At 46.1% G+C, this 26,046-nt stretch overlaps 1 protein-coding gene across 1 annotated transcript in view; it reads left to right on the top strand.

The window, feature by feature from the left end:
- The first annotated feature begins 502 nt into the window (after positions 1-502).
- The window catches only part of PPP1R14C (protein phosphatase 1 regulatory inhibitor subunit 14C), a 229,841-nt gene continuing 204,297 nt past the window's right edge, over positions 503-26,046 (top strand). Inside the window, exon 1 of the mRNA XM_078649383.1 lies at positions 503-1,172. Within this exon, the coding sequence (XP_078505509.1) occupies positions 867-1,172 (306 nt within the window). The 5' untranslated portion in view covers positions 503-866. The remainder of the gene's footprint in view (positions 1,173-26,046) is intronic.

Below are 26,046 nucleotides of genomic sequence, written 5' to 3' on the forward strand. Positions count from 1 at the left end.
CATCTTCCTTCTTGGTGTCTAAATGTATTTTGACGTCATCTTTCTTGACTGCTTTCAGGTTTGTCTGCTCCTTGTTGCACTCAGTTAAATATTAAATGTTGTATCTTTAAACATGCCAAAATGAAGTTTGCCCTATAATAACATCTGCATAAGTCAATGATAAGTCTCATACCATAAAATCAAGTTCAAGATAGTTGTATAGTAATTGCTGTGCTCTCAACTCTTGGTACATTGGTGCAGGAGGGGGAGGGGGTACTATTGTGATAAACAACTTTGTAGAGGCTGGCAGGTGCCCTGTGAATCAAAAGGGGGTGTGGGTCATCTGACAAGTACTCTACAAAAGGATCAATGTCGAAAGAACAGCCCATTAAACACCTTGCTAAAAGGAACAGCATGAGTTTATCTACGTCATTTATGGGAATTCTGCAAGCACCTTTAGGGAAACAAGTCTAACATATATGTCAGTGATGATAAACCGTCTTTCAGGTAGAAAGATACCAGGGGATTCCTGTGGCCATAGCAGGACAAGAAGCATTATTTTTATGAACGGTCGGAGGGGGGTCTTTCATAACAGAAGGGGAGGCGGTGTGGGCGGTGAAATGCATTCTGACGGGGACAGGTTCTCGGGAGCGGTGACAGGTGGGCTCGTTGTGTCTTTAAGGCGGCCCCTCCCTCGCAGGCGCCGTGTCTGGGGGCGGACAGTCTGTGGCTGAGGCACCTCCCTTCGGTGGCCGGAGCCGGCGAAGGGCGCAGAGCCGGGCGAGGCGGCAGGTGCGCACCGAGGGGGCGGAGAGGCCGCGCAGGGAGCCGGTGTCCGAGGCTCCTCAGACCAGTGCAGCAGACAAGCATTGGAGCCTGGCTGCACCATGTCCTCGGCAGTGAGCGCCGCCGCCGAAGCCGGCCCGGCCGTGGCCCCCACCGCCGTCCAGCCCCGGGTCTTCTTCCAGAGCCCGCCGCCGCTGAGCAGCACGCCCCCGCCGGGGCCCCTGGAGGAGGAGGACGAAGAGGACCCCTCGCTGGCCGCCGCCGCCGCCGCGGCGCACCGGCAGCAGCAGCAGCGCCGGCAGCAGCAGGGCAAAGTCACCGTCAAGTACGACCGCAAGGAGCTGCGGAAGCGGCTGGTGCTGGAGGAGTGGATCGTGGAGCAGCTCAGCGAGCTGTACGGCTGTGAGGTACGTGCGACACCGGCTCCGCTCGCGCGCTCTACGGTACAGCAGCCGCGTCCTACCGGCGCCTTGACACCAGAGATGGATTTCATCTCATTGATGCTCTAATGCATTCTCTTCTCCATCCACTAGGCAGCCTGACCTATAGGGCAAGCCGCCTCCATCCTAAACACCCAAGCATGCCCCTTTTCACCTCTGCGTCCATACTGTAAAGACGCCAGTTGCTATACCACCCCCACCCTCCCGTACTAATATAGGTCTTGCATCTTTACAAAAAGGGTCGCTCAGCAGGTGTTCGCGTACGCTTCCTCGATCCATTAGCTGGCACGGAGGGCTGCACTTGGTGGCATGACGTTTTGCTTCCACAAGCCTGTCTATACTACCCCCGCAAGGATGCCCGCTCTTACCTCCTGCATCCTTACAATAAAGGAACCGGTTTTTTTGATCAGCCCTGGTGCCAACAGAGATCTTTACTTTTCATTGAAAGGTACCGCTGCAGGCTCTTCACCCTCTCTCCCCCCCCACCCCGCCCACACACAGACACATTGTGAAAGCCTGACATTTATAGCGACCTTCGATGACCTGACCTTTTACTTCGCCAGCATGCCTTTAGTGCATGGAACCCCGTTTTCAGCTCAGGATCTCTTAACCAATCGCACCAGTTACAAAAAATGGTACTTAAATTGCCCCACTTTCCACCAATCGCACACCAAATAAGGGCTTAGTTGAGGAATTGCCCTCTTTGCCTCTAAAAGAGGCACCTCAGTTGGTTAATGCAGGCTGCTATAGAATGTACGGCCATCGGGGGCGTTCTCGAACCATAGACCCTCATCCCACCCCATAACCCTTAAAGCCCCTTTTTCTGCAGGATCGTTCCATGAACTCTGCATGCTTCCGGCCTCACTGCTGAAAGCGAGCCGGAAAACGTGTCTCTCTTTCCGTGACATACGTCGGAGGGGGGCGCTCTTCTCAAGACATCCCTTGGGGGCACGTTGGAGATTAGGGTCAAATTTAGGTTGTGTGGAAGTTGGAGTATCAGCAAAGCTCTGCCTGGCTTCCTTAGGTTTATGCAGACTCTCCCTTAGCGGGGTACCACGTCACCACCCGACCCCCCCCCCCCTCTACCCCCACCCAAACGTGTTCTGTTTATGTTGCTTTTCTTGTGGCTGCTCTCTCAATAATAAGCCATTACACCCTGATCTGAGCCGGGATCAGCGGCCCTCTACCGACCGTACGGCGGGGATTAGGGCTAATGCCCTGTCTGCAGCAATCAAGCCCGGCCCTGCGCGGTATAATTGTGTCTAATAAGACTGACAGTGCCGCTCCTGGGTGCGTGTAACACTTCCTAGAACCGCGCTTTCGGGGACAACTCACGTGCAAGTCACAGTACGTCACAACAGCACACGCACTGCTCTGGCTTATATAGGCGAAGGCCGCTGCGCATATTTTGGAGGTTTATGTAGAGACACGCTGAGCTCTCTCTGTTCATAGGCATTATTATTCACTGCTGTTTATTGTCTTTTAGTAACTAATGTCCCAGAGGTGCAGTTATGGTTTCCTGGTTCCTACTGCAATCAGAGAAAATGGCCCTCATCATCTGGTTCTGTAGTAAAAAAAAAAGATATAATTGGGCTGCAGTGGGCCCCTCACATCCCATGGCGCCACTGCACCTGATGAACTGTTTAAATATGTGTCACTCCAGGCTGTGCATAGTTAACGATATTGGGAATGTTGATGTTGGCAAACAGGCCAAGCATTGGCAGTATTTCATCATTATGGGGGGCGGGGGAAGGGGTGACAGTGCAGTTGGGCAGTTCATGGTTTAAGGGCAGGGAACCGCAGCCTCCTTTCACTCTCCAGGGCATGATTAGAGGCTGACCCTTCAGGTGGGGTCTGTATTTGTTTCACATTGAACTAAGTGATATAACCTTTTACCCCTCTTCTATACCTCCACTATTCTTCTGAATCCAAATAACTGACTAACCTATCCACCACTGAAATTACTCTCATATTTCACTATACTAACTCAACACTAATCCTTTATGGGTTCCAGAGTAGCGTGCTATTCGCCAAAAATACGCTTAGACGCCTCGCCAGGGGTAGTAAGCGCTATATAAATGCAATTACAATACAATACAATATCCAAATCAATGTGGGCCTGTTCGCCATCACACATTAATTGGTCAACTGACCCTCCCCCTGTCATGATATTCAGCCAGCTCTGTGTCCCTCCCACTCAGCTGATGACACTAAGGATGCTGGGATGCGTAGGACCATGACGATAATGGTAAAAGTGCAATTTCAAGTTCCTCCATGCTTAGTGTTTGTGGCTGACAAACCAGCACTCACTGAATATATTTGCATGCTATGGACCATTTGACACCTATGAGTGTCCCTTGACACCATCTGGTGCTACAGAGCTGAAATACAGGCACTCACAGGACCTCAGTATGTGTTAGAAGTGAGTTGATGTGAGGTCCATCCAATCCAAAGGGAAACTTGGTGCTGCTTCTGATGTTACTATCCCAAGGCCCACCCATCACAAGCGAATGACCAACTGGGGCTAATGGTTTAGGTGTTTTCTTTCAATATCTATTCTAGGATTTTTAAACTGTGCATTTTTCTTTATACACTGGGTGAAATTTCAGTGCATCGTTTTCCACAATGGCCATACACACATTGTTGTCTTTTCTGGTGATTCCTCATAGGCTGTCAGGATCTTATTGTTTTATAATACTACATAAATCATTGCTTTGTTTACTGCAGTGTACGATTTTACACATTTCTATTGACTTCTCATAGGGGAGGAACGACAAATGTTGTCCAGCAGGCTCAATGCAGGCCTATCTGTTGCCTTTATTGAAAGATTGATGGACCTGAGCAGGCCTGTAGAGCTGTGAAGTTATTCCCCCCCCCCCCCCCGACCCTTGCAGAACACATATGGGCTGCAAGAGCTTTTTGTCTTTTTTTTATGTCCATAGTTTGGAATGATTAATTGGTCAGGCTTTCTTATGTTGTAAAACATTCCCTTTGCCTGTTTACACGATAGTCTCTAAATGATTGGACTACATTTGAATCATCTGAGCAATACAACATCGGTCGGTGCCCATACACCGGTCAGTGCCCATATGAATACTGATAAGCCTAATACCCCAAAATTTGTGTGTTCCCTCCCAAATTTGGTTGCACTAAACTTTCTCATTGGTTCAGTAACCCTTGTCCTCGCACGCCTCCTGCTTCTTCCCTTCTCATTGATTCACACTTGATGCATTTATTAAAAAGCATATAAAGTACAACACCTGGCTCGATGCAAACTGGGCACGCCTTCAGTAATAGGTCTACAAAACAGGTACATCCGCCTAGGGCTGCCTATAAAGCTTTGAATACATCTAGAAGCATGTATATACTCGTCTTTCAATTGCATCTGTTATTCAGGATTTATAGCTGGCAAATGTTGTGCCTTCAGGTTCATTCACGGCGCACCACTCGTATCACCTTGCATGTCCGCTCCTTGGCACATCTATATATTTCTTGAGGGTCTTTTGGTTAAAACACACATCTACTTGTTGAACTACGTCTTCAGATATGTCCCTTTAATGGTCATTTCAAGCCACGTCTGAAGGTCTACTCTCACCTTCAGTGCTAGTGCTGACTTGGGACTCTACCATTTTTTGCGTTGACCTGAGTTTGGTTCCTCCGCCTCCAAGAACACCACTTGGCTGGACCTCCCTCCCTGGCAGCCATTTTCAGATCAGTTTGGATGCAAAGTTCACCATGCCAGCTCTATATATACTCATGTCTTACACCACTTTCTTATGTGCATATTTTTCTTTTTATTCCATCCCTTTGGCAGCTTGTTTATGTTGTATTTTTTTTTTTATTGATATCCACCCATGTGTAACTTTCCTTTTGTGCATATGCTCTCTTCACATTTTCAGTGTTGATATCTGTTTACCCTTTGCCTCCCTGTTTCCCCTTTCTCCATGCATTTGGAACCTTCCTTTGTCCTGGTCTTTTTGGTTGACAGTTGAACTGTCACTGCGAGTTGAGGTTGTGCCTGATCTTAACAAAGAGTCTCTCCCTCACATTTCGCCTCTTGTTGCATCTCTCCCTGGGGGACTCTCCCGAGTCTCAATTTTAACAGCGATACCACTTAGCCTCTTGGACTGTCAAAATGTTCAGATGTATTAGTTTCTTGGCTTTTGTTTTGAGTTCTGTGCATTGTTTGACCTTTCACCTACTGCTACTCTGCGACCAGTCTTTGTAGGCGCCACCTAAAAGCATGGACGTCACACGAGCCTTTTAATAGAGCTGCACGTGGCCAAATACCGTGTTTACTTTTAGAATCCTCATCTCCGTGGGTTACTTAGAAAATGTGATAGGGTTGGAAACAAATTAACTTGGAATGTTAATTGCAGTATGACTTAGTTTATTGTTGCCGATGGAAAAACCATCACATGATTTGGAGGAAAGTAGGCCTCTCAAAGTCCTTGCTTTTGTTTCTTTTCCTGTGCTCACCGCTCAGGAGAGGGCGACCCCTGTTCTCCTGCTGAGTGAAGCCTTGAGCCCGACAGCTCTATAGTGACATACATCTTTAAGGACAAGCTCTTTTTGGACATTGTCATATAGTTTGTGGTCCAGTTATACTGGATGGCTCAAGACACACATTGATTATCCTGTTTTGAGGTTAAAGCAATTCTTTATCTCCATCACAGCTGTGACGTTCAGCAGTGCCAGATTAAACCCTGGGTAGGCTCCTGGGTAGTCGAATGTTTGTGCCACCCCCTCACAAATTACTTTTTTCATTTTACCAACCAACAATTTTAATAAACCAATTTAAATGTACAAAACTAAACATTTACAAGTATTAATGTTAGTAAACAAAAAATAATTTTAATAAACCAACAAAACTTTAAATATTCACTTTTCTCAATTTGCTGTGGTGAAATCTTTCAGGAGGTCTTGTAAGTCTACCCTTTGCAAGGTGGTTAAGTCGTTCTTGTGTCATTGAAGATTGATGACAATTATTCAGTAGTTTTAACTTCGAAAAGTTTTGTATTTTGATCCGTTGTATGGGGCCAATAAAAGGAGTGGGGCCCATAGTCTGGGCCTACTTTCCTATTTGGTAATCTGGGACTGATGTTCAGAAACTTAGCATTTATGTCCTAGCAGCCTTTTGTAGTGCTTTGCGTGCAGGGCTGGACCAGGAACCCAAAGCAGCCCTGGCAAATGTTGCCAGACCAGCCCCGTACAGTGTAGCGAATGAAGAGAGCCTGAGCACTACAAAGGGCTCGCGAGGTAGAAGGGGGGTGGTTCTTCCACAAGAACATTTGGGGGGAAAATGACAAAAAATGGTCCATTCTACAATACGTTTTTCATTACATATATTATAGCATTAGCTTTTAAAGCATAGTTAGCTATGATGTTACAGTGCACCCGGATACAACATTATCTGTTGGGGCCCTTAAAGGATTTTCCTCTCTACCACCTTTTAACAATGCCTCTCATCTCTCCATAGTCTCTCTTACATGTATTTCATTTGTTGTATAGCACCTCTCATACCAGTGAGGGGTGTTGCAGCACTTTACATCAAACACAGACCGAGACAATGGCTCAATGCTTGGAACGGCAGACCCTGATGACCCGGGACCAGGGTTCAATTCCTGACTTGGCTGGTCTCGGCGGATCTTGGGCTCATAATTCCTCGGACCTGATTTCTCGCCTCGGTGCCTACTCTAAGCATGGGTCCCACGCTGCAACTCTGGGCAATAGCTTGCTTAGTCTCCACAACCGCCCCCTACAGCGCTAGGGATGCCTGACTTCACCCTGGGGATGCCCAGGAGTGGACATTTCACGGGGAAAAACCAGGAAGAGTTCCCTAGCGGTATGAGTACAGCGCCAGGATACTCGGGAGTATCAGTGCGCTTTACAAGTACGGCTACATTTACACATTTACATTTACATTTAAATCCGTGTATTGAAAATTTTACACATGTCTAAGGACTACAAGGTGAAGGATTCATGTCATCCATACTGGTAGGCATTTTTAAAGAATTCTTGTTCGGGCGAAGCAGAGATTCAAAACGTAACACAGTGGTTGCTGTTGAATTTACTAATAAGAATGCAATTTGACCAAGAATGTATTTCTACCCAAACATGTCCATTTTAACAACATTAGGATAATGAGAGACTGGGCAACAAAACATAAATTTCGAACCTATACCATGCAGCTCTAGCATTTGATAGCTTACTGAGCTACATTAGAATTGTAAGATATGAACTGTAAGTAGTAAAAGGATCACTGAGGCAAAAGCAGTAACTCGCTGAGCTATGCACATTAAATACAGTTCTGTAATCTGTATGGTACAAGTTATTTGCATCAGGCCTGTTAACCCTTTCCACTAATTTTAATTAATTCAAAACTTCCAATAGACAAAACTCCATCTCTCTCCAGTGGGAACATTAATCGCCAGAGATATCAATCTTGACACCTTTTTTTTTTTTTTTTTTTTTTTTTTTTGCCTGAAAACTGCTGGATATACAAGGAACTCTGCAGGGAGGGTAAGAAGTGAGTGATGATGCTGGCCTATTGATTTTGTTACTGGGGGCCGATGTTCCAGTACAGCTGTAAAACCGGCCCCCAGTAACAAAACGGTCTATCCACCCTCCCCCCCCTAGCCTCCCAGGAAAACACCCGATATTCTGAAAGGCTAGTCCAGCCTAGGTTGCATGCTTAACTTGGAAATATATCCTTGAATTGGCATGCCTCTTAAGGCCGCATTACAAGTATGCCATTCCACATCAGTATCTTGCAATAGAACCGAAAAATATGCCATAGCGGTTGTGTGTATGTGCTTGGTTGCATCAAAGTCATTGTTATTGTTTGCAGCAACTCACTTCTAGATTGTGTGTCCGTAATAGAGACATATGTATAATGTTATATAGGGTGGGAATATGTATAAATGTTCAGGTGCTTGTATTTGGGGATCATATATTAGTATGATGGCCTGAGTGCCCAAGAAGGGGCAAAACTTTGCAGAGGGCCTGCTTGACAGCAGTGGAAGTTTAGCTACACTAGCTTCTTGAATAGGTGTAATCTGACCAATCATAGGCTCTAGAGTGGACTACCAGATTTGAGAGACCCCATATTGAGTTATTTCTGTGCCACGTGATGCAGTAGTCTGAGACCAATATCCACCCAGTGATATATAATCTGTGATTATTCCATTTTACTTAAATGCGTATATATATTAAAAGATGTTCAAGACCTCCTTTGAAGAGTAGGAACCGATTAACTAATTCATTTAGCATAAATGTAAACTTTGTTCATTCATTTGTTTTTTCTATATCTCCCTATCTGTGCACATTCCTGTATTATCTTGCTCTATCAGCGTACTTTGATATTTCCAATCTATTATTGCTGCAGATAACTTCTTATCTTACTCTCTCACTTTTTCTTTTGGCCTCTCCCTTTGCCCCCACCACCATGCAACCCTCCTTTAATACAAACTTACCCTGATCTCATTTTTCGCTCCACTGACCTTTTACCCTCTAACCATATTTGTCTATCTTGTTGGCCACCATTCTGCTAAGTAGCTCAAACGGTTTCATTTCATCTTTTCACTCGCCTATTTTGCTTCTTTTCCACTTGACACCCCTTGTTCTGATTCATCAAATAACTACAATTCTCAAACCTAAATCATTCCATACCTGGTCCATGCCCTTCTCTAATCTGTTCCATATTATCCTCTAGCTCTTCGCTTTTGCCACTGTACATAAACCTTATACTTTCTGCTTGCTATCTCATACAGTTTCATCTATCTATGTCTATATCACATATATCTATGTGCTAAAAATGGGTATTTTGTAGAGGACAAACCTAACTAGCAAGCACTAGAATGCCATACAAGAGTGGAAGAACTGACTTAGAATTTATCATCACATATGAAGGAGCAGGATGTCCATGGGTGGTGAATCTTACTGAGTGGCATTCCGACCGACATCCAAACTAGGCCCTAGGTTTCAAGGTATGTATAGCACACACCAGTACTCCTGGTTAAGAGCAATTATACCAAGTACACTAGGTTACTAGTCTGCCAGGTTAAGACTGCAGAAAATGCTTAACGAAGCAGGAAGAATGCTCTTTGGCCTAATAATTGAGATAATTCCACCTGACGCCCACACTCTCTCCCAGTAAAAGAATTACATTACGTTTTTCTGGCTCACATACGTTTGCATCTAAGTCACAGTGTTGAAATACCTACAAGAAACAAAATCATCCCAACACTCATCTGACTCTGAGTAAAAGAGCGTCTTATGATCATCCCCCAAAACCATATGCAAACTATGAGGTGGGTACTTCAGTGGCAGCCTTTTGCCTGAAGATCACACCTAATCAGGGAAATGCACCACGTTCAATCAATGATCAGTTTCGAAAAACCAGTTCTAGTTCTCGAAAGTAGCTCCTCCCCCGCAAACCCTTCTCTCCCCGCAACCTGTCCACAGCCATTCTCCACCTAAGACCATTTTGAGGCAGACAGTGGAGCAAGGATTGGCATACTACCAGAAAGAAGGGCTTAAACCATGAGCGCATCTATTACATCTGCTTCCTACATGTCGCTATACCATAATTCTTGTCAACACACACTTTACTTAGTGACTGTAAACACGACTGAAGGGTAATGGCCCCATATGGACTGCATGTTTTCCTCCCCAATGCCCACTGGACACTATTGGTGTAACTAAAACCGAAAAGTACAGCACTAATCCCACCTAAGCTCTTTCACTATGCAAATTAGTGTTGTGTTCCAACAACTGAGTTTTGCAATATGCATCATAACATTATAAAAGGAATATTAAATAAGCTTTTAGATACAGTTTTCTGGTAGGGGTGGGCGAGCCACTGAAAGCTCAAGCCTGATGCCTGGCTCTGGCTGAGCTCGAGGTCCTTTTGACCCCTCGAACCCAAAACGAGCCGAGCTGTGTGTGCTGCCTACTACTGAGGCTGTTGCCTCATGCGCCAAAATTCAAGATCAAGCTTTGATGACAAACCTTTGATGTAGAACGGACAAGAGGGAAACAGATACCCCTGCACAGTGTAAATGATGAAATCCGGCACCCTTGCTTGACGAAATTGTATGTTCCCAGGAAAATATTTATTTTCAACGGAACCCCTTTTCTTCATTATCACATTTCGAGAGCCTCAAATACATGCGTTCAGTGTGTGCGCTATATAGAAACCTCGTTTTTGTTAAAAAGTGTATAATGTTGCTCTGTCTGCATTAAACAATTACACCTCACATATAGGAAACAGCTGACTGAGCTGACTTGCATCTTAGTTCACTAACGGCATTGTCAGGGGGGTGGGGGGAGCTTTTAAGTTAATACTTAAACTTTCTCTTTGAATAAATACTTCTCAATGAGTTGGAACGCATCTTTAAGTTAAAGAATACACTGTTGGTCAAAAAAATGTAAGTGACATATTTTAAGATGGTTTTTGTTTACATACCAAATATTTTCAGAGCTGGTTAGAGCCAAGCCAGGCCCTTGGCTCGGCTTTCCCAGTTAATTTGTTGGCTCACGCACCTCCATTCTCTAGTTTCCGTCTTTTAAGTAGAGTTTTTTTTTTCTTTTCGTAATTATTGTGGTTTAATTTGCTGAGGTTTTTGATGTAGGACAGGAGCCTTTAGCGTTATATTCCTTGCTCTGGCTTGGCGCCCTGAACGCGTCCTGGCCTATTACAGAGAATTATTAATCGAAGTCATATTGTATCTTGTAATCTGTAAATGCCAATAAAAATGTATTTAAAAAATATATTTAAAAAATAAAGTTTTGACCAACATCCTGGTACCCCGACACTAACCACAGCGTGCAGCAGGGGGATTTTCAGGTGTAGTGCCTCGACACTTGACGCAGTGTTCCTTGGTTGACCCCAGCTGTTTAGTTGACTGTTTGTTATGAAACAGAGCCCTAGACGGACAGTCTGAAGTCTCAGCCGCACCGAGCCTGCCTATGCACTCAGCAGCAAGGTCAACTGCCTGTGCTGTGTGTAGATGCTGAGATGGGCTTTTCCTTGCAGTACTACGCGAACTGCAGCTTCCCTGAGGCTGCAGATTCGGTTAATGATAAAACAGTGTGTTAATGGTTAAAGGAACGGCCCTTCTGTTATGTAGTCCCTAATGTCGTTAAATGATGCAGTGCCGGGACTTCCGTGTCTATATGTTACTTAGCTGCAGCAGGTGAACGGTGGATCCCTTAGAATGAAGTGACTATGGCGAGGTTGCTATGTGCGTGTTTTTTTTTTTTTTGCGCATGTACTTTGACCGCCCTTGCATCCATTGCTCCTTATACAACGTGTTGGCTATTTAACTTAACTCATTATAACTCTGCCCTCTCTAGGCGTCAGTGAATGAAGCGGCTGCCATTTCTTTCTATCTGTTCCTCTTATACATCTGGGTAAACTCCTATGTCGCTCTTTCGTACCTATTCCCCGTACCTCCTATTTTAAAGTCTCAATCCCTCGTTTTTTTCTTTTCTTATATTGTTTTTTAATCTTATTTGCGGTTTATTCGTGTATTAGATGAAAAGGAAAGTGTGTAGTGAAGGGGCCACATTGCACACTAGAACATTAACTTGCATCTTGATAATAGTTTGGCTGGAGCCCGCCTGAAAGCGTTAAGCCCCTGCCTTCTCCCCCGACCTGAATGCTGTTTTGTTACTCAGAAACTTCTAAGCAGCACCCTTTCTAGTGAAGGAGACATGCTGCAAGATATCACCAAGCTGAATGTAATAAAAACTGGCCATTTCTCCTCCCTATGACCTTGACATTTTTTTTACGTCATCTATTGTGTGGGGCACGTAGCGGGTCCTTCAATGGCTTGCCTCATGCTTTGACTCTTCAGGCCACTTGAGGCCCCTGGCTCAGCACCTTATGAATATGGTGGCAACTCTAATTTAGGACTGGGCAAATGTTGTGTTACGCTGGCGTAATTTTGTGTTACACGTAATTACATTTACACCACCTTGTGTAAATATGTGCGCTTGGCTGCAAACATTTAAAACAAGCACATAAGTGATGCGAACAACCAGAATGCGATCAGTTGTCGTTGGCAGTACTTGGATTTGTTTTTTGTGCCCATGCGTTCTTGCGTCCAAGATATAGCGTCAAATGGCAGTTTTGCACTTCGCATACTTTTTTTTTTCTTTTTAAACATTTTGGGTCCGATCTTGCTCGGAAGGGCTCAAAATGTGACTTGTTTAGCTGTTACGATCCGAGAAACGTGAAATCGCCGACCAAAGGGTTTACAGGTCCGAACCGCTCCGTACATCTCGTCCGTAAGCAAATCGTGCAGTGCAATGGAAGCGATTTCTTACTGAGCCAGTTTGATGCATGATTCAGACAGCCGGATCGAGTAAGAGCCTCTGACACGTAAACGCTCCGGGATGCGGACTTCCGGGGCTTCCGCCGGAACCCCCTTCACCTGTAGTCATACGAGTCGCTTGCAGGTCGCACAGACTCCTCCCCACAACAGGGGGCGCCCTTGTGCTCAACGTACCGTTTTTCATCAATGGGAGCCTATGTCCGCGTCATACAACAGGCTCTCCTTGTCTTCAATGGGGCTCTGGGCGACCCGTGTCCATCAACGCTTGTTCGCATCGTACTTGGGCGCTCGGAGCCCCGTTTCCAAGTCAGACGGAGCCTTCTCCCAGCGAGATCGGAATCGGCTCTTTTGTGTAATTATGCAAATACAGATTATGTAAGTTTCTCACATCCCTACACTAACCTCAATACAGTGAGGAAAGGGGTGTGGAAAATATTGTGATTCATACATACAATAATTTCCATAACTGAGAAAGCACTGATGTGCATTTATTTGGTGGACAGCTGCCTTTTGGCTATGTTAGCGCTATATAAATGTCACATGCATACATACCTACATATAAAACAGCCTGTGCTTAGGTACAAGGAGTGGTTCTGTGTAGTGGCTTATGTGCGAAGTGCTTTTGTGTTGTGTGTGATGAAATGAGCGGTGCGCTGGTAGCACTTGTCTGATGTCACTTGTTGCTGTGCCTGAGCATGTAGTGAAGTTAAGAGCTAGAATTCTTAAACTTATGTAGCATTGTTGTGTATAATTTAAAGGAGTTTGTTTCCTGCATGTTATCTGTATGGAAAGTGTATTGGTGTTGTGTGATCTGGGGTTTGCGGTTATGTTGCTGCGATTGTGTAGCGCTCATTCTTTAAGTTCTACTCACGAAGGGTTACACTATATAATTCTGCAATCTTGTTTTGATAACCGCATTGTCAGAATGCTTGGCTATCTAGAAAGTAAACCATTATTCAAAGAAATTCACAAGGATGTGGTCAAAAGAAGGGTTTCTTACTTCTTTCAGTCTATAAATGACTTGCTCTTGTAGAACAATTATTCAGTTTCTAACTATTTTAAATATCATATGTTCCTGTCACCGAATTTAGTCGTACAGATTGTACTTGACCAGAATTGAACGTGTAACCCCCCAGGTCACAGGAGAGATCAAAGGCAGGATGCATCTTGCTGAGACATTTTGAGTTCTGTATTAAGAGGCAAATGAAAAGACAGATTCCTTTAAATTCTCTTGTTAAAATATGTTTATCAGTATTCCAACATGGCTTTTTCATTCCTGGTTGTTTAGAATTTTAAGGGGCCCACGTATCTTCATAACCAATCATTTAGCTTTAGGACTGTGAGAAGATTTTACCAAGCTTCATTAACCCACACTGCACAGGCCTGGCGTGGCTTGGGACTCAAGTTAGCTGTGCAGGTTTCCCTAGAACACAACAGATAAAAGATGGCCGCATCAGAGTAAGCTTCCCCTACACATCAGTTACATTACAGGGAGCAGCACTCCAAGGCCCCCTAGTGTTAAAAGGGGGGGATGAGTTGTCAAATTGGATGACCTCAAATCAGTTGAACAATGACAAGACCACTGGAGACCTAACTGAGTGTAGAGTTAAAGATGACAAAACAACCAGAAAAATTTGTTTTTCTATAATGGCGCTTTGTGCATGTTCATACTTCTGAATATAGAGTGGAAATCAGTTGTGAAATGGCAAATTTGGGATTGGCACTCAATATAGTTTTCTCATCTGGAGTATTGCTAACCACATTAGAATCACATCTGATATAATGTGCCGAGTTAACATATGTGTAGAAAATTTGCTTTTTCATATGGTATCTGTCCTTTTTCTATGCTAGCTACTGCTTGTATTTTGACTCTTGCATTGAGGACCCATGAATTGGTTTCTCAGTGCATATGTTTCATTTATGCTGAGTAAGCTGATTGTCTTCAGTTTCCCAGCCATAGGCGCACAGCCCCCCTGATCTTTGCAGGAGAAACCTGCAGAAGGGAAGGCTTCCCTTTGCACGGCCTCAGAGAGGTCTGCAGAAGAGAAAATAAAGGGGGGTGACCATCTTCCTAGCTGACCCAGGAGCAGATAAGAAAAGAATGCCCTTTAGTGAATCTTCAAAAGAACTGGTAGGAGTGGGATAGGAAAGAGGGAAATATTTTTTTCTCCAGCATGTCATTTATTGAAGCCTAAAATCAGAGGTTACCAAACCAGATTAGGTGAGACCAGCTTTGGTGTTCAATGAGAGGGAATTGCTGTAAATGGGTTAAAGAAGTGAAGTCCATATTTTGAAAATTACTAGTGTAATTGAGTTGATGTCGCCCATAGTGTTTTTTGCCATACAAAAAGAGGTTGTCATACATGTATTGTAGCTATTTACAATAGAGCATTCCCCCACCTCTGCTAGGAGACATCTGTTAGTGTTTCAGTGAGAAGCTGTGTTTTGGATTGGACCATAGACAGGCGAGCTGCTGTTGCCTGTCAATTGTGTGAGAAGAACAGAAATATAGTCCCTCTGAAGTTGGGGTGAAAGCTGTGTGGGCCACCTAGGGCCTCTTCTGGTGAAGGCGATCCGCTCCCACTGGTCTGGCATGGACTTATTGCATATTGAATTTTGGAATTGCAATGTGAGCCACAAAGCTACTTATTGGGACAAGTAGGAGGTATACAAGCATGTGTCTAATTTCCTAAATTAAACATACGTCCTCTCTTTCTGCCCTGACACTTGAATGTCTAACAAAGAGGTGACATGCAGTCAAGTTGCTGCATGGCACCCGGTGTGCATATGATGCCCAGACCTCTGTGCGCACATGTGATGGCCAGACAACCTCCACCTGTGTGCTTGCGACTACCAGACCCACATGTGCACAAGATGTTTCCTCAGGCCATGCGACATCTGTGTGCACAGTGAAGAACATTTCATGAAAGAGAATGGTAAAATGAGCTGTTCAATCTGTCTACAAGTAGCATTGGCTTTAGCAGGAATTTGCACTATTGCAAGTGTGTTAATTAAGGGCATTATGCTACAGCTTGCTGAAAATAGAAATATCACTGCTTGGAAGAGAATGAGAGAATTGTGCTGCAGAGTGGAAAAGTAGGAGTGAAAATTGCGGTACTCGTAATCTGTATACTTTGCTAGGAAATTAAATGTTTGAGAAATTTTGAAGAGATTTGGGCAACTGGAACCAGCAGATTTAGACCCTGGGAGGACATAACGCATCTAAAATTGATTTGATTTCTTGACCATTTGTGACTTGTTAAAGGGTGATTTGTCTGTGCCAAAAGTCAATGTGCTGTGATGAGTTAATGTGGTGTTATTACTAGCATCACCTGGGATTTAAGGTGCTAGTCATGGCGCACAGAGCCCTACACAACAAAGGCCCAAAGAAAATAGTCTTTTTTCCTTTTACACTCCTAATAGACACTTGAGATCAGGTTCAGAGGATTCCTAAAACCAACCAGGGCCTGAAGGCAGAGGTGGGTAGGAAGATCTTTCTCCCACCAAGTCCCCAAAGTCTGGAACTCCCTGCCACACGAGCTTCGGATGATGGACAAAGAACCACAGTTCCGTAAAGCAATTAAAACATGGTTGTTTAAACAACATCTCTAGGACCTCCCAGTACCACCCAAGTAGCTGTCCCTTAGCGCTGGGAAGCCTTAGGGCAGCCATACGCTGTATAAATCCACAATAATAATAAGTTGGCCCAAATGCTAGTGAGCCTGGTATGTTGGTGTCATGGCCTATAGATGGAATCCCTTAAGGCAAAACTGGAGGAATTGGTAATGGGGAGGAGGTATAATCCTAGAATAGTTGGCCCCAGAGGTTTTCATGGCAAAGGCTGTTTGTAAGGGTTTACTTGTCTGTGCATCTTGGAGATGTCAATAAAAAACAGCTGGGTGGATAGTAAGTGATATCCTAATATTTGTGATGCTTTGGCTTTGATAGGCAACAACTCTACTCCATTTGTAATACCCTTAGGTGCATTTAAATTGTAAGATCTAGCATCCTTAGGATGGTTTTCACACTAACGTTTTGCTTAGAACCCTCCTGCTCTGCTCACTTCATTTTTGCTGGCTTTAGGACTCTGCACACTTTACTACTGCTAACCAGTGGTTTGCTCTCTCTTCCTAAAACATGGCAGAATTGGCTCATATCCAATTGGCATATTTAATTTACTTGTAAGTTACTAGAAACGTGGCACTATCTGCACCCAGGGACTATAAACTAAATGGTACTAGTCGGCCTACATCATGGCTTGTGCCAACTGTTTAAGTAGCAATTTAAACATGTCTCAAGTCTGCCAATTCAGCCTGTGTTTACAGTTTTAAACTGTAATTTCAACCTGGCAAAACAAACCTTTCTGCCCGATAGGGATCTTCCTTTTTAATGCATATGAGTCACCCTAGGGTAGGCAGTGTACAGCCCAGAGGGCAGGGTGCAGTATATTTAAAAAGTAGGACAAGTACTTTTGAGTTTTACATGTCCTCTTGTGAAAAACTCTTACATTTTTGTTTTTCACTACTGTGGGGCCTCCTTTTCCCATAGGATAAAATTGAAGTTGCCTTATTAGCATTAATAAGTGATAATTTCAAAGTGGGAGCATGTGAACAGTTCATGTTTGTCTATATAATTGTAATGCCCTCTCACTGTTAATTCTGATTTTAAATTACAATTTCGAAAATGCCACTTTTAGAAAGTTGGCATTATCCTGCCCTAGCCATTTAGTGCCTGCAGCCTGACTCTGGGTCACATGACTGGATAGCTGGAAGCTGGGCTTTGTGTATTCCTCCTAGACAACCGCACACAATAGAGAGCTTAGGTCCATCACTGGTGGGCTAGGAGCGCAGAGCTGGACAGAGCCCTACTTGCACTTGAATAAGTTGTGCCCTGCCTCCACACAAAGGGCTGCATACCCTCTGTAGTTAGTCTAGAGCCAGGGCAGAGAAGTCTGGGTCATAACACACAACATGGAAGGCTGTGGACTTTAAAGTGGGAGAAGCTTCTAGAGGGTTACATTTGAAGGAAGACCCAGGTAGAAATATTGGACCCCAGACACCAACTCTTCAGTACACTCTGGACCTGTGGAAACTCTGCCTGGAAGAACAGATGTGCTACTGAAAGGAGTGACTGTGCTGGATTGCTTCCCTGCTGGACTACTGCCTTGGCGGACTTCTGCCTTGCTGGATTGCTTCCCTCCTACCTGAGTTTGGGGGGGGGGGGGGATTTAGCTCTGCACCTCAACCCAGGCTTCCCAGAGTGACTCCAAGGGCTAATTTGTTGGCCTCATTTTTAGAACCACAGGGGAATAACAGGCTACCAACCACTTGAACTAGATCCAGCTGAAGCAAGTCCCTGACCCCCAAGTGGTGACCCTCTGGTGCTGGACCCTTGGTGTAGTCTCAGATTCTGAATTGAAGTTTTAGGGCTCCTTACATCCACAAAGTGGCCCGTTGGTGCCTAAATCTTGTCACTTTTAGAACCTGAAAAAGTGAAGTTCCGTCAACCTGACCATTCGAGATACAGAATCGAGTGCTCGCAGTGAGTGCCACCAAGAAGCTCTGGTCCACCTGCTTGCAATGACAACAGGATCTCCGCGCTACAGCGACCGTCCATGACGCCAGGCCTGCTCTTCACACTACATTTGACAGTGTGTGATGCTTCTTTGCTCCTTGCAGCACCCTCCACTGCAAATGGGACTTTTAGTGCAGGACTGAAAAGGTAAATTTTCAGCTGGACGAACCAAATCCCTGTACTCGACATGTGCTCCATCGTGCTCTGCCTGAACTTGTGACTTTCTCCTGGTCTCGCATGACCCGATAACTGTGAGTGGCGCTTTGGGATTTTTGGCTCTAATTTCACATAACTCTTTAAAACTGCAAATCTTCGGTTCTACTGGTTGGAGTTTTGTCATTTTGGTCTTGTTCTATTTATTAAATTCAACTGTATTCTTTTCATCTGGTATGGGATTTGTGTTTTTTACTTTATTACTGTTTGAAGTGCTGCATAAATATTTTACACATTGCCTCAAAGTTAAGCCTGACTACTCTGTGCCAGAAGGTTGAGCACAGGTTAATTTGGGGTTTGCTTGTGCCTCACCCAGACAAGTTTGTGGTCTTTTTGCTTTTTTCGAATTAATCCTTATCCTACCTGAATGTTTGTGCCTGGAACTTTGCCTTCAGAAATGTAACTTAAGCTCCTTTAATCTGGAGAGGCACACTGTGGCTTACCTCAAGGAACATTGCAAGGAGAGGGGGCGGCCCGCCAAAATGAGCACCAGGAAGGCAGAGCTCCAAAAGGCTGTGAGGGCATGGATGGAGGCCCAGTAGTTGCCAGTCACAACAGATCACGTGGATGATGTGGAGGAACCAGAGCAGGTCCTGGATATCAGCCATGGGATTCAGCATTCAGCTCAGGGTGATGAATTTAACCCCGAGTAGGAACTCCCTGCCAGAGCAGAGAGCAGTGTGTATTCGCGAGTCCTGTTCCTAGAGGAGCTGACAGATAGGAAGGCGGAGAGGGAGTTTAGGCAGCAGATGGCCCAGTTAATAAATGAAGTGGAGCAAAAGAAAGCGGAAAGTACCTTGTAGGAGTAGAAACTGCCCATTGAGTAGGAGAAAAGGAAAATTGCTCGCAAGAGGAGCTTCAGAGAGCTGGACATAACAGTTAGGCAAGCTGAGTCCAGCAATCTTGGTGGCAGCATACCTACAGTGCCCTCTGAAGACAAGAGGGTCCATATTCCTAAAGGTCTGGTGCCTGATTTTGTTGTGGGGGATGACATTGACAAGTGGCTTGAAGCTTATGAGTTGGCTTTACAGATACATAGGGTCCCCTGGGGAGGATTGGGTGGCTATTGGCTGGAAGAATGTCCCTAATGAGAAGAGGAACACCCTACTGCCCTCCATGAAGGAAACCCTTGTCAGGAAATATGGCTAGCTCCTGAAAAGTGCAGGCAAAAAGTTAGGGATAGCCAGAAACTGGCCCATCAGTCTTGTGCGGATTGTGTGGATTCCTTTTGCATAGCACTGGATGGTTGGGTGAAGGGCAGTGAAATAAAGGATTACCAGGGGCTGTACAATTTGATTGCAAGAGAGCGCATGTTCAGTATTTGCTCCCTGACTCACAATGAGCTTCCTAATGAGGTGGACTACTGGGTCAGGAACAGTGTCCACAAGAAGTTATCTGGGGTGGATCACCACCAGGGTGGGCAAGGAGACGAGCATAAAACAAGTAGTTCACTAAAGGTCCCCTAACTAGTTCTAAGGATCAGGACCCCCAAACCCCACCTGAGCAGAAAAGAAGTGGTTTCCTGTGAATAAGTCCTCAGGGAAAGCATCCCGTAAGTGCTATGAATGCTAACAGGTTGGGCATTAAAAATGTCCCAAGCGGGCACATCCCCTACTGGTGGGCAGACACCAGGATTGGTTAGTGTAGCTATTGGGGAGGAGATTTCTCCAGATAGTATGTGTGTAGTGTAGAGGTTACCCTAGTGTCCCCTGGTGACGGAGAGATGGTGCAGAGCGCTCACATGCCTAGTACCACTTGGAAATATTGGCAGATGGCCACCATCAATTGGCACAGGCTGGAGGCTCTGGGACACTGGAGCCAGCACGACAACTGTAAGATGTAATTTGGTGACCTCACTGCAGGTAGTCCCTAATGTATTCCACCAGGTTATTTCAAACGACAACCTTGAGAGACTCTATACAGTGGCTCTTGTTCCTTCTGAGCAGTTGGAGGGGTGATTCAAGTGGGGTGGGGGAGAAGTCTCACGTTTCTTGAGGGTAGTTGCAAGTCCATCCATGTCTGTTGATTGTCTTCCTGGAAGGGTCCTAGAGCTCCCCATCTGGAAGGGGGTGGAGCTTAGGTTGCACCTGGAAATGTTTGGGTTGCCTAAGTAGGTGTGCCTGCCCACACAATCCATGGCAGCACAAGAGGGTAGTCAGGTGGTCTTCAAACCTGGAAGAATGACCAGGGTGCCTGCTAAAAAGAAGGGCAAAGGGTGTGGGGAAACCTGTCCTGAAATTGCCATGGCCTCGGAGGAGGCGGAGTCTGAGACCGATGCCCTGAAACCTAGAAGGGAGGACATTGTTGCCCTGAGAAACTTACTTGTACTGACCAACTGGCAGAAGGAAGGGGGTCCCAACAGGGAGGAGTTCTGTAGTGCGCAGATGGAGTGACTGACTCTTGAGGGCCTATAGCAGCAGCCCGAGTCCGAGACAGCTGGGGACACTTTTGGTGATCACCTGATCTATTAGGAGAATGATCTCCCGTATAGTGAAACTAAGGTTTCTAAGCCTAGTGCAATCTTTGTGTCCGTGGTCGCCTAGTGCTACAGAGCTTTTGTACTTGAGCTGGCTCATGATGTTCCCCTGGCAGGTCATCTAGGGCAAGACAAGACCTTTGAAAGGTTTTGTCCTGCACTTTTAAGGACCATGGATGAGGATGGCCTGAGATGTGTTATGTAGGTTATCCCCTACCTGCCAGGCCCATTGCAAGTCATGAGGGAATCGCAAGGCTCCCCGCAGCCATTTCCTGTCATTGGCACTCCCTTTGAATGGGTGGGCATCAACATTGTTTGATGTCTGGACCCCAAGATAAGCCTTGGCAACAGGTTCATCTTGGTCTTGCTTGGCCATGCCACCTGGTACCTGAAGGCTGTACCTCAGAGAACCGTGACTGCCCCCAGAGGCCAGGTAACTGATGGGGATGTTTACCCATGTGGTGCTCCCCAAGGAGATTGTATCTGACCGTTGAACCACCTTCATGTCAGCATACACGAAGTCCATGTGGAATGAGTGTGGGGAAGACCATAGGTTCTACAGACCCTACCATCCCCCAAACTAATGGGCTTGTTGTGAGGTTCAACAAGATCTTAAAAGGCATGATGTGCCTGTCAGAGCCCATGAGGCGAAAGTGAGACATCCTTCTGCCATGTCTGTTTGAATACAGGGAGGAACTGCAGCAAGGGGTTGGGTAGTTCTCTTTTGCACTTATATATGGGCACTTTGCGAGAAGGACTCTCAGCATGGTGAAAGAGGGGTGGTGAAAGAGCACTTCCGCCTTCCTGCAGCGCTTGTCTGTTGAAGCTCCTCATTTTAATTGACCCGTTTTGTCTGTTAGGTTTAATTTTTGGTTGGACACTTATTCCCTGCTTTTAATTCTGTGGCCTCGCCTACTCGCACTGCTGTTACCCTTACCCGCATTTAAATGATAAAAACTCACCGCACTTTGTGGGTCCCTGTCCCTGACTCGTGGCGGCCATATTGAGTGGTGTTTTCTCGCGCGCTCTAGTCCTACTTCTATTTTTCTAGGCGTGCTTAAAGGTAGCCATGCTGACGCGCAGCGGCTACGCGCAGCGGGGACGCCAGATTGACGCCGGAGTTACGCCAGAGTTCAGCCCGTCTGCGCCCGTCCGCGCTGAGGACGGGTTGCGGGCGGGGCTGGACTCTGTGCTATCTCCTTTCCACTCGTCTGTTACAAGGTATTCAAGGGCAGATCTTTTGGCACTTAGACCGGCTCTATTGCCCTGTTCTCGTCGTTATGCACCTGAGGGGATTTTGCATGACTACTGGTGCAGGGCCTGTTTGGCCTCTTTTGATTTCTCCTGCTCCGGCACTGTAACTCCTCATCTCTCGCTCATACATCCCGATGTGCTCGTGAGATCGGGCTTCTTGGTTAACGCTCGTTCGCTCATCAAACACAATATCGCTTTTCACGATTTTGTTGATGAGCGACAGCCAGACTGGGTCTTCATTACAGAGACCTGGGCCTCAGACACCTCAGGACATGACCTGATCTTGGCCATCCCTGATGGATATTCTCTTTACAGGCAGGATAGACCTCTACGTAGAGGAGGAGGTATTGCCATTCTTATTAAATCCTCCTTTCCCTGTCTGATAAAATCTCTTTCAATCCCCTCAGATGGGTACGAAGCCCTATATTTCTGTATTACCCTCTCTCCATCGGTCTCTTTTTCGGGAATTTTGGTATACAGGCCCCCTGGTCTCAGAGCCAGCTTCCCTTTAAAACTACTGACACTATTGGAACCCTATTTTGGAAGAGCTGCCTTTACCATCCTGGGTGATTTTAATTTTCATTTGGATGAGGTTAACTCAAAGGACACTATATCTCTTGTCGATTCGCTAGGTGCATGTGATCTTGCCCAGCTTGTTAATAGTTCCACCCACAAGGCTGGGCATACACTTGATGGGGTATTTTCTAATGATCCCAGGCTTTCTACTGCCCCCCATTACCTTTGGTATGGACTGATCATTTTGCCGTCCCACTGGAACTCTCTCTTCCTGTTACCTGCCCTATCAACATGGAAACCTCTCCATTTATTCCTAGACGAAACTTTAGGAAAATCTCGGATGAGGCTCTTGCTCCTTTTGTCCCTTCTTCCGAATCATTATCTCTTAAAGACGCAGCTGCTGCAGCTCAAGACCTGACAGACTCTATTGCTAATGCTGTGGAACAACTTGCCCCATCATCTTTGCGCTACGTTGCCCGCCGGAAACCTACGGCACCTTGGTTTTCCGACCAGTTGCGACTCTTGAGGCGGGGCTGTAGGAGTAGTGAGAGAACCTGGAGGAAATCTTGGGACCCAAACGACCGTGAGGCCCACAAGTCCGCACTGCGGGAATACAAATGGAGAGTGGTGACAGAGAAGCAGGAGTACTTCTCCAACCTCACAAGTTCCCTCTCTTCCTCTAGGGAGCTCTTTAAAATCGCAGACACCCTATGCTCCCTGCAACTACCAGATCCCGTAGTTAGCTCGCAAAAACTTTGTAATAACATCTCTGACTTCTTTCACAATAAAATTCTTGATATACATACCTCTTTGGAAGCCCAGTGCCAAGCGCTGGATCAAACTGTTCCATCTGTCATTTCCAGCCTGGACTCCCTAGGTACAGACTCTTCCTGTTCCTTTGTACAATTTCCCTCTCTATCTTTGGAGGGATTAAACCTGTTGCTGGAAAAAACTAAATCTGCTTCCCCCCTGGATCCTATACCTTTGAAAAAACTTAAAGAATGTAGAAACTGCCTTCTTCCTCCCATGCTTGAGATAATGAATAAGGCTATTATCCAGGGCTCCTTTCCACGGTATGGAAGAAGGCTATTGTGAAGCCTCTCCTCAAGAAGCCGTCCCTCGATCCGGCCCTTTTGAAAAACTTCAGGCCGATCTCCCTCCTGCCTACCCCCGCCAAGATGCTTGAGGCGCATCTTAATTTGCATTTGTCTTCTTTCCTTGAGTCATCTGGATACCTTGACAACACGCAACATGGTTTTAGAAAACACCATAGCACCGAGTCCGCCCTTATCTATGTAGTCGATAATATCCGACGCAAAGTGGACTCTGGTCTTACCACGGTCTTGGTTTTGTTGGACCTCACGGCCGCGTTTGACACCCTATCCCCGGCCATTCTTACATCTCGGCTTAGGGAAGCTGGTGTCACGGGGTCGGCCCTGAGTTTGCTCAACTCCTTCCTGCTGGAAAGAGAACAGAGAGTGATGCTTGGGAACCACCTCTCCCCTGCTAAGTCTTTGCAATGTGGGGTGCCACAAGGGTCGGCGTTAAGTCCGACCCTGTTTAACACCTATGTGGCTCCCCTGGCAAGACTAGTAAGATCGCAGGGGATGGAGGTGGTGTCCTACGCAGACGACACCCAGATAATGGTGTCACTGGCTCAATCCTCCGTCAGGTCATCGGCTGCCAGTTTCAGGGTATGCATGCAGTATGTGGCAGACTGGATGACTATAAATTCCCTGAAACTGAACGGCGAAAAGACGGAGGTGTTGATTTTCGGGAAGGACCAAGATGCTTGGTCTGACGAGTGGTGGCCATCCTCTCTTGGCATCTGCCCCACCCCCTCCCAATCGGCCAGGAATCTGGGTGTAATATTCGACATCTCGCTCTCCATGACCCTTCAAACCAACAGAACCGTGGCTACCTGCTGGGGTGTGATTAGGATACTCAATAAAATCCGAGGGTATCTCTCCCCCCAGGCTCGCAAACAGGTTGCAGTTGCCTTGGTAGGATCAAGGTTAGATTATTGCAATTCTTTGTACACGGAAGCCAACAAAAGTCTTGTTCACCGACTGCAGATAGTGCAGAATGCTGCAGCTCGGTTTGTCCTGGCTCTCCCCAAATCCTCCTCCGCCACTGCAGCCAGGAAAGAACTCCATTGGCTCCCTGTCCACCACAGAATCTCTTTCAAAATTCTGTGCTTGGTTTATAGAGCTCTGGCAGAAGGCCCCTCGAGCGCCATTGGCTCTCTTCTCACACGCTATGCTCCTACACGAGATCTTCGCTCTTCGGGACTTTGTCAACTGGTTGTCCCTCGTGCTAAGTTAGCCAGATGGGGAGCCAGAGCTTTCTCTGTGGTTGCTCCGAAGCTCTGGAACTCTATCCCTGTCCAAATAAAAACCCTTCCCTCAATTGAGATATTTAAAAAGACTCTTAAAACCTGCCTTTTCAAGAGGGCATACCAATGAGAGAAGGCTGTAGAAGGGGGGGTACATTGCTGCTTTATTTGATTTAGGCGCCTTGACGCCCATTGGGCTAAGTTTGCGCACGAGAAGACCCGGTTCATTCATTCATTCATTCGGGTGGGAGAAAGCTTCCAAGAAAGCCCACCAGTATGTGGTCAACTATATGCTGGCTCTCCGTACCCAGATTAAGTGCTTCTAGAAGAAAGCCAAAGAGAATCTAGATGAGGTCATGGAAGCCCAGGAGGTCATGAAACCGTGGTATGACCAGAAGGACACTCTGGTTAAGTTCGAGCCTGGACAAAAAGTGTGGGTTATGGAGCTTGTGGATTCGGGGCTCTGCAAGATCACTGGGCTGGGCTCTATGAGTTGATGGAGTGGAAGCGTGAGGTCACCCCTCTGGTGGTCCTCAAGACTCCCAGGAACCCTTTAAGGGTTTTGAACTCAGTTGCCCCAAATTCGAGGTCTGAAGTAATCATGCTCTTGGTCATGGTTGATGCAGTGGAGGGGGAGAGTGAGCTTCTCCCCAACCTCCTTTCTTCCAAGGAGCAGAATGAATCAGTGAATGGTGTCAGCCTCTCCCCTGCCATGGCCCTAGTGAAACAGAGACTGCTACCAGTTGCTGGGGCAGTTTGTCTTTCTTCTCCCTTATACCAATACTCACTATATGGTGCACCCATGAGATTGATACAGGGTACATTAGGCCTGTGATTATCAAAATGTACTGGCTATGTGATAAGATTAGAGCCAGCATAAAGGAGTAAGTCTCTAAAATGCTAGAGCTAAGGCTCATCAGTGGCGTAACATCCCCCCCCCCCCCAAGTTCCCTCATTGTGGGGAACCCGACCTCTAGGAGGCCCCCTCTGGGACTGTGCATGCGTGGTGGGCCCCTGGTCTGAGAGCTCCTGACCGGGTCCGGGGGAGGGGAAATCCTTGATCTACTTTGCAGGCGGGACCCTCAAGTTTCATTACTCCACTGGAGTTCATTGAGTCCTCAATCAGTCCTT

The sequence above is a fragment of the Lissotriton helveticus genome, chromosome 6, assembly GCF_964261635.1.
Source record: "Lissotriton helveticus chromosome 6, aLisHel1.1, whole genome shotgun sequence".
NCBI classification, from domain to species: Eukaryota; Metazoa; Chordata; class Amphibia; order Caudata; family Salamandridae; genus Lissotriton; species Lissotriton helveticus.